This window comes from Cygnus olor, chromosome 6 (genome assembly GCF_009769625.2).
Source record: "Cygnus olor isolate bCygOlo1 chromosome 6, bCygOlo1.pri.v2, whole genome shotgun sequence".
NCBI lineage: Eukaryota > Metazoa > Chordata > Aves > Anseriformes > Anatidae > Cygnus > Cygnus olor.
Genome location: NC_049174.1, coordinates 13,343,952 through 13,353,421, shown reverse-complemented (window position 1 = coordinate 13,353,421; position 9,470 = coordinate 13,343,952). Strand labels below are relative to the sequence as shown.

Sequence of the window (9,470 nt, the reverse complement as noted above, 5' to 3'; positions counted from 1 at the left end):
CCGGGCCGGGGGCCGGCGGGAGCCCGAGCGGGCGGAGCGAAGCGCTGAGGGGAAGGCGCTCAGGGGCAGGCACCGCCCGCCGCCCCGCGCCGCCCCGGAGCAGGAAGCGGGGGATGGCGGCCCCTGACCCCGGCGCGGCACGGAAGAGCTTGCGGGGAAGGGACGGAGGTGAGGCGGTGCCGGGGAGCGAGCCGGGCGGCGGGCGGGCAGGGGAGGGGCCGTTGGGGCCAGCCCGGGCGGGCGTTAACGGGCGTGGTGGCGGCGGCGGCGCCGGCGCCCCCTCAGCCCCCCGCGAGGGGCGGGCGGAGCGCTCCGAAGGCGGCGGGGCCCAGCCCGCCTCGGCTCGCTGCCGGCCCCGGCGCTGCCCGCCGGGACCGGGTGGTGACGGGGCGCGGAGCCTGAGGCAGCTCCGCAGGGAGCGGCCGCCTCCCGGGGCGCGCTGCCACTGCCAGGCGGGGAGCTGCGGCTGGCGGGGCTCTTCCCCCGTGCTCCGTCAGTGACCCCGGGTAACGGAGGTGCTGGGGAGGAGCAGTGCTGGTCGGCCTCTCTGTTCCTTTATAACTTGTTGCAGGACGAGGGTGGCACTAGACTTGCTCTGAGGCCTTCGACGCTTGTGTACGCTATCAAAATGCACTACTGATTTTTCTTTGTGGACGTTTTGTGCCTTTTGTTGGCTTCGTTATGGATTTCTCATTCAACACGCTTGTTTGAAGCTTTTTGTGCTCTGGCTGCTGTACACAAGTCATTTGATAACCCAAAACCAGCATTGGTATTCAGATACAAGAGATATAAACCAAACTTCTGTCTAGGGATCTATGAAATCAAATGTTTCTGTGTGGAGCCTGTGCTTACGTTCACAGTTTACATTTTTTTTCCCACTGGTAAAATGCTTAAATGAAAGCTTATGCAGATCTAATTTATTTTTGTAATCCATAACTTTAAGATATTTACAGTTGGAATACTCTTAGCAAAGACTGCAAATCTGAAAAATCCTTTCTGCATTTATAGATGTAGCGTCTGCTTTGATAAAGTAGGGATTGCAGTCAGGCTTGCCAGATTTTATTAGTATAAATAAGGCATCTACATAGAACACTTCCTTTATGTTACTAGACCGTGATTTGAGCTTGACCTCAGATGCCACGTAGGATCTATGTCGCTTCAGTTCAGATTTGCAGCTTGTTCTGCTCATCAGGGTTCTCATAAAACACTGAGACAAGGAGAATTGTTTTTTGTCTCTCATCAGCTTTGCAGGAAAGTATGTCTGAAAGGCTTTCCTCAGATGTTCACCTCTCTGTTACTTAGTGGTAGCATAGGCTTTTACAAGTTTTCCCTAGCATGACCCCCTCCAAAGTGAGAAAATCTGGTCCATCAAATCTTCTTGAACTGTAGAAAGTTGCCAAGGAGATGTAGACTGGAGTAACTCAGCTATTTTAATAGTCCTGCACAGTTTGAAGTTACTGCACTTGTAACTCAGTTTAAATGTGCGTCTGCATGACTCGACTTGGAGGTTGTTGCTTACAGAGTTGTGCTTGCAGATAAGTAATCTCTCAGTAGAGCACCAAAACCACGTAAATTATTCCTTGAAATAAGAAAGTAATGAACCACTGTAGTAGTTATCCTCCAGCATACTGTAGTTGCCGCTTTCTGGCATTTTCTGAGATGAAACTAGGTATTTTTATGTTGAGGTGTCGTAATCCAGTTTTGGGGCAGCAGATAAATGTTTGCGGTGCCCTCTGCTGACTCTGGAACGAGCGAGCACTTTCCTGTTTCTCATCCGTTGGAGTGAATGGGCTGGCCTCCTCTGTGGCCACTGCACTCTTACTTCATTACATAGTTGCAACTATAGCTTACGAATATATGGATAGTAAGACCTTAGATTTGCAGTAAGTTGATTTATTTACAAACACAAGGAACAAGTTATTTTCCATGATGCATTATTCATGAAAGATAGTGTTGTGGGCTTTTTCTTCACATTCTTCTGGGTCCCAGCTGCGTATAGGGCACTGAACAGGGTGACTTAGACTTGTTGATATATCAAGAAAGCCTTTTTCTTGGTTGACAGATGAGCTTGTTTTGCCCACTTGCAGGATCAGATTGATTATCAGTAAGTAGTTTCTCGTGGATCAGATTTTCATGGCCACAAGGGATTTTTTATATTCTCCTGAACTCTTGGATATTGTTTGCTTCCAAGTATTGTCCCATCTCATGATTTCCATATTGTTCCTGGAGCTGTGGGCACTACATGTTCTTGCTGTCTGACAGTGATATGCATCAACTTTACTGAAACCCCTGATGCTGTTTTCAGTTTATTACTTTCAGGTATAAAATGGCAATGCTAAAGTGTTCGATCTTCTTGTGGCTATGTAATGTATGTCCACCCTGTGCTGGAGTAAACACCTTTTATTAAAAACAAACAAAACCAGAAAAAACAAATACAAATTGAGATCAAAGATCAAAAGCACAATAACAGTTGTACATACAGTTGAATTTGACTCCTGCTCTGAACTCTGATTTGGAAGAGACAATTTCCTGACCACATGCAAGAACACAGGCTTGTTGTTGCTCTTCATTAAGGATCCTAATGTTGGTGGTGTAAATGTTCCTTATATGCAAACTTGGTAGTGGCAATAATAACAGTCAGAGCAAGGTTTCTAAGAACAATTATTTTTTTTATTACATGAGCTAGTACACTATACTACAGGAATAGTATGGGGGGGTTCTTGGAATTGACATTTTAAGGTATTCCTTTCTAACGATAACTGCTCTAGCAGCCCTACTATTTTATAATGTACAGTGTGTAGTGAGGAAAGAGCCAAACAATTAACGACAACAAAAACATAGTCGTAAAAAGCAAAAGTCACTGACTTGAAGCTCTAGGTTTGTCATTTCACAATCACATAAATGGTAAGCTAAGGGTGGGTCTAGGAATTACGAAGTCCTGAGTTTTAAGACAGGATGTGGTACTTTCACTGTGATGCTAGTAACAGGGGTTGTGGAAATTATTGTGGCCTTTCCCTGTCTGTAATATGGAAATTATGATACTTCACTGAGTATGTAATGATTAATTCATAAAATGCTTTGAATATCCAGGGTACCGTAAGAGTTTAATTTAGTGTTTTGCTGCAATATCTAGTGGATTTACATAACCTAAACAAAAGAAAACGTTTTTCTGAGTAGGTTCATGAATGATGCTCAAAATATGTTCATTTCAATTTGGTTAATATTGATGAATTTATTTTCTGTTACTGTAGAAACGTACTTAACTTCATGAACAATAGCATCAACAAAATTTAATATGTAGGGACTATGAGGAGAAAAGAAGGAACAAAGTTATTCCAGAAGGAACAGTTAACATTTAGGGAGGAAATGCTGTCAGAACTACTTCCATAATAAAAAAAGAAAGATGTACTGCAGACTTCAGAAAGAGGTTCATTAATTTTACTGTTTGTAAAGTGGTACAGAAAAATTTACATGCCCGAGGAAAACATACATTATTAGTTCTATTTTAAAAGTCTCTTTAACTTAATTGTTGACAGATGGGATGAGAAGAGATAAGTGTCCTGCACTGCAAATGGCCTCCCGTTTGGCATTTACTGGGTGCTAGCCTGGAATCATCTTTGGAAGAAGAAGAAGGTTGATGACACTAAGGTTTGTACAAGAAGGTTGACTTCTTTTATTTTTTTTATTTTATTCTGTAACGTGAAAGGACTGTGTGAATCTTGGAAGCTTTTTGTGTTTGGGAACCCTAGAGTATGTTGCTGCAGTCGGGTTTTACTTAAAAATTGTGGGGTTCAATGTTGGTTTGCAGGTATTCTGAACAATAAGGATTACTTTTCCAGCCTTGATGATTATTTTGTTTGGTGTAGATCTTGTATGGTTTTTATTAGCATACCTCTTCCATCTTTAATTTAAAGACAAGAAATTAAGCAATTAAATGAATTTAATAAGGTTACTGCTTAATAACCTAACACAGTCTAAGCTGTATTCATAAGTATAGTATTTGATTTAATTAATTAGATCATAAATTGTCCCATTCTCCTGTCAAAACTAGCATGAATACTTAAATATAGTGTTTGGGTAACCTAGTAAAGCAGAAATTGTTTTTTACAGTGTAGATTAAATTAAGTCAAGGTCTATAGTTGAAACAATATAGTGCATTTAAACAGCTTGGAGCTTGGACTGAAGGATGAACTTGAGGATGGGTGTGGGTTTTTTGTTTTTTATTCTCAGTTTCATTTTTGATTTCCAGATGTTTGACAGAATCAAACGATCTGATGAAGTTTCTGCTTCTTCAGCACAAGGTGAGGAGATTAAAGTACATATTTTTTGTTGCAGTTTTTTATTAACATAATAGTAGTAGACACATTGGTTTACTTTAAATTCAGTTGTATAATTCAATTTTCTAAATTTCAATATGGAGCTTAGATGGAAAAAGTGGTTTCTGAATTATCCACAGGTTTCCATGCAGACATAATTTTCTTGTCTTTTAATAACCTGTTTAAGACATTGTGCATTTTGTCTCAGTGATCATGGATGTATGAGTGTATCAGTACACATTGCTGAAACTTGATCCCAGACAAATCAGAAAAATACCCGCTCACCTCAGCCATGAAAGCGTAAAGTTTATTTTATGAACCTCACAGAGCATCCTTGAGGATGAAAGGGTCTCTCTAAATGTTTTTTTTAATTTCTAAACTTTTTAACTTCCTTTAAAATAATAGTTTTGACAAGTACAATTTAAGGGAGTTAACTGACTTCCTCCTCTTTGCTTTTCTGTGTTTTTTTTTTTTTTACTGTAGGAATAGAAAGACATGGTGTTGAAGGTTCGCTACAACAGGACAGCAATAGCAGGTGAGTTAGGTGATAATCTAACTGGCATCCAGTTTACTGCTTGCAAAAAGTAAAACAGGAATAATCCGTTTTTCGGTCTTAACTGTCATCTTGTGTAATGGATGACAATGATGTGATAGAGATCAAATATATCGTGGAGGTCTTTTGTCTTGTATCCACACTTCTTAAAACTAGGGGTGAGGGGCACTGCGACTTTTTCTGGAGAGACAGTTCTCTTCAGACTACAGTCAACTCAAATTAGAATTTGTGTTAGCTGCGCCTTCAACCTGTTATCCTTGGTTCTGCATTTAAGAAAAAGTTTTCTTTAGTTAAATTTGCTTGGGAATAGCTTAAAATACGTATTCCTACTTGGCATTATAATTCTGAAACAGAAATGTTTATCTTGCAAGTTTGTTGCACCTCTGTAGTAAGATAGATATTCAGAATTTCTATGTTAAGAACTTGAAGTAACAAACCAATGTTGGTTTTTGTACTGAAATGTCTTGGTAATATTACCTGCTTCTTTCAGTTTGCATACGAGAGGGCAAGAACATCCTCGGCCTGGAGTATCCACCATGCAAAACAGGCAAGGATACTGCAACTGCTGCCATGTACACTACAGTAATCTGGAACAGGTAAGAAGCCTACGGCATAACACAGCAGTAGATAGCAAGAAGTACAAATAGGCTTTATCAGCTTCCAAAATGTCATTCTCTACACTGAACAACCAACACTGAATGGAAAATTACCAATTTGTGAATTGTACTGAGTGTGCACAGAGAAGAGGAATCATTTTTTACCTGTTAAAAGAAGCTGGTGGAACAGCATGCTTACTGCAGTTTGCTTTTCTGAAGTGTCACCCTGCTGTGCATTACACTCATTAGGTTTATTTCAGTGGTTTTTAACTTTAAGATTTGTATAGACTGTGTCAAATATTAGGGTTAATATGTTAGATATGAAAGCCGAAGACATTTGATCAACTACTTCTCTATTTTTAACTCTGTTGGTCTCTTGTCTTTTAGACTTTTGTAACTAGAGAGTGGAACCCTATTTAATCTTCTATGCTGTGAAAAGTCTCCACAGTTTGAATGAATTTTGGGATGTTTGCTCATATGAAGTTCAAAAATATCTTTAGTCATTGTTTATAGATATGTTTAGAGTATTTGTACCAGTCACAAGACATTTGTGAGCATCTCTCAGATCTGCTGATTTACGTTCCATTTCAGGAGGGGTTTTAACACATTTTAGTATATTATTTGTGACTCCCTAAGCATTCTTATGGCCTTGATGCGATGAGATTTTTATAGGAGAAAAGACTGAAGATTTTCCTTTCTACTTAAACATTTTCATTGTAAGGAGAAATGTTTAACCTGGGAAGTAACTTTTCTGAACGTGGGAAGTAACTTTTCTGAACAGGTCTGTGCGTCAACAGTGATATTAAACTAGCAATATGTTTTGTCTTTCCATCAGCATATTTTCAGCTCTCAGCACAGACATTTTACCACTTACTGCAGGAATCGTATGGGTACCAGTAGCTTGATGGAGCGTTTCCTGCAAGATGTTTTGCAGCATCATCCCCACCGATACCATGACAACAGGTATAATACAGTTCATTTGTTTTTAAATATATCCTAGTAGAATGCATGTATTGTGAATTCTTATTTCTGTTCCATTTCTGAACAGTAAATTTTGCCCATTTGAAGTGAAATGTTCATATTGAAGGCAATTTGGAAAAGAGTGTATTTATGTAATCGTTGTCTAAGTGTATTCCTTTTGTGTTATCTCTGCACTTTCAAACTTGATTTCACTGCTTAAGGATTTGATATAACACCATTGACAGCAATTAAATATGAAGACCTAATAAAAAGAAGGAATATACGGGTCAGCTAGAATATATACACTGTGGGCTTAATATATATATTTCACAGTATATTTTATGGTATGTATCTAGTTCATAATTTTGGCTTACTGAATGTGGTGCTTGTCAGGTGAATATGTATGGTTATTTATTCATTATTCTTGGAGTTTGTTATCTTTAGAGTTACTACTTGCATGAATTAAGTTAATTGGCCAGTTCATCATTGCTCAGATTTTGAAAAGTGTTCTCTTTATTTATCACGTGCACATTTAAGAGTGATAAGAGGGCATATAAACTTTTTTCTGTACAAAGGCCAGCTGAAAGGAGATCTGTGAAGTCTCATTCCTTGTTATGTTCTGCAAGGCAGTCAAAAATCCCAATCTGAACCCAGTACATTGTATTTTGATAAATAACTTTTTTTTCGCTACTTTTTCTATATCTCTCATAGAGGAAAATACAGGATATACTTTAAGGCAACACCCAAATTAAAAAGGTAGATATCTCTTGAGGTGTTGCTAATACAAGCTTATTTCATTTGGTGAATAAAATCCGCTAATTAGTAAAAACAAGCTATCCGTTTTCCTCTAAGTTGGTAGAATGAATAGAATAAGCAAAATAATGTACAAGGCCTAGATAAAATAGGATGGCAAGTGGGGGAGGAATAATTCCAAATCTATACAGAGTTTGGAGGAAGAAAGCCAAAGATGGAAGAGAGCGTGAATAGACTTGTGATTCTGCTCTGAAAAAGACTGAGTCAGAAAGTCATTTTTTAAAGTAGCATCTGGGGTAAGAATAGGATTCTCTTCTTTCTTACATAAAATCTCTTGGATTGATGCATAGTTTCACAAAGTAAATGCTTATACAAACCATGCAGAAGCTGAATTCACACAAGGGATCTTAAGACTGTCATTTAAAATGATTATACAAATATTTGTGAGCCTTGATTTATTTTGCAGAACCAACCAGTATCACTAGTAGTGGTGTGGCAGAAGGAAAAAAATTCATCTAAGCTTTGCCTTTTGCTGAATTTCAGAGGATATTGGTGTTCTGCCTTTCCTCATGGTCAAAAAAAGGAAAAAAAAAAAAAAAAGCGGGAGGGGGTTGGGGGGAGAGGACAAACCATCCTTTCCTCCAAACTCTTGATATAATTGTTTTTTCAGTAAAGAAATAATATTGAAATATTGAGCATTTAAGAGAGTAAATCTCTTTGATTTTTGGTGTATTTTGTTGTAAAACTGCCAAAAGCACCTAACTTCAGAACTGAAGTTTTATTTCACCCCCCAGAAACATTTGCTTGTAAATAATTTCTGAAAATCACATGGTATGCTAAGTGAGCGAGGATCCTGAGAACTTCCTAGTTTATCCATATCAAAATCCACTTAGTGCTATATACAGTCTTCTAGTAGCATCCAGATGCTGAGTGTTTCACGCAAAGATGGAAGAACTCTGAGAAAGTTAAAAGATTATTTGTACTGGTTTTGTCTTGTCCTTTAGATTTAATTCTGATCTATAAGATTTTGAAGTTAAGACAAAGATTTTTTACCTCAGAGCTTAGGTGCCTGCACCAGTAGGGCACAGCAGTTCAGCTGACGGGCATAATTTGGTCATCTGATGTATTTCATTACATTGCATTCAAATGATAATAATCCTCTTTTTTAATGCCTCCAAGAAGTTTCTTCTTGTGCTTAGTCAGTCCTAATAACTTATCTGTACTCCTATGAATTCTATCCCCACCTTTTAAATTTTTTAAACCAGAATTCCACTGTATTCTATATAACGTCTCCTCAGCCAGTGGCGTATAGTCATGTATTTGGAGTTACAGAAGGAATATTACAGATTGTGTCATAATTTGTATTCATTCCTTTTAAAGTAACACTGCATCTTGAGCAGGGAGGAGTTGTGTACTGCTGTTGGTAAATTGTTGTGGCTTGTTAGGCTCATGCAAAGTGTGTTTTAAGTTGTATCCATTGTTGTTTATCAAAATTGAACTAAGCCTCTCCATTGCATTCCTTTATTTGTTCACAGGATTCTTACAGCGTTTCTTTGTCATCCGCAGATATTAATACTTTACAAAAATTTTGAAAGGGCAAGTGAGTCATAAAACTTAGCCTGAACCAGAGGGTATTCTGCTTCTGATCTTTTTGTCATGGTGAAGATTGTTTAACCTATTTGATACTAGCAATCAGTTTCTGTTTTTTGATTGCTTTTTTTCCTCCACCAATAATTTTTTAGATTTTTAATAGACTCTAAAGGATATTAATGAAAGACTTTTGCATATCTAAACAGTCCATCTTCTTTATCCACTCCTTTATCACTGCCTAATGCATCTAGTGTTTGGACTTGAGAAAAATCTGAAATGAACTTTATCCATGGAGCTGTAGGTAGTGAGTCTGTAATAACAAACTTCTTTTCTTTGGGTGTGTTAATGCAATTTGCACTATTAGTTCAAAACAAATATTGACAGCCAATAGTTGATATGTACATCACTCAACTGAATGAAGAATAATATGCCAGTTGCCAAAGTATAATACTCTTCAAATTACCTCGTTATAAATAGCATACAGTGCTTTATCACTTTTTTATATAGCCAGTGTGGTTTTTTTTGTTGTTGTTGTGAGTTGAAATGATAGGAGGAGACTTTGATCAATAAGACGTTCATGTGAATGCTGTTGTGTTTCCTTGGAAGGCTTTTTATGTTTGATGGATTTTGCTTCAGTCCCTGCTCTGTGAGATACCATAGGTCTTGGTCTTCTAATAACTTCAATTTCAATACTGTTTTGCA

General features: G+C 38.3%; 1 protein-coding gene across 12 annotated transcripts in view; it reads left to right on the top strand.

Moving 5' to 3' along the window:
• Positions 1-44: 44 nt before the first annotated feature.
• The window catches only part of ZDBF2 (zinc finger DBF-type containing 2), a 37,557-nt gene continuing 28,131 nt past the window's right edge, over positions 45-9,470 (top strand). For 8 of the 12 annotated variants that reach the window (XR_005821017.1, XR_005821016.1, XR_005821018.1 and 5 more), the window contains exons 1-6: positions 45-168; positions 3,537-3,648; positions 4,250-4,301; positions 4,800-4,851; positions 5,360-5,465; positions 6,301-6,428. Coding sequence is in view for 7 of the 12 variants with exons in the window: in XM_040561381.1 (XP_040417315.1) it covers positions 4,250-4,301; positions 4,800-4,851; positions 5,360-5,465; positions 6,301-6,428 (338 nt within the window). In the remaining 5 variants the exon portion in view is untranslated. Of the gene's footprint in view, positions 169-396; positions 616-644; positions 3,428-3,536; positions 3,649-4,249; positions 4,302-4,799; positions 4,852-5,359; positions 5,466-6,300; positions 6,429-9,470 lie in introns of those variants that run through there. The other 4 variants (XM_040561379.1, XM_040561380.1, XM_040561375.1 and 1 more) reach the window with 4 other exon arrangements.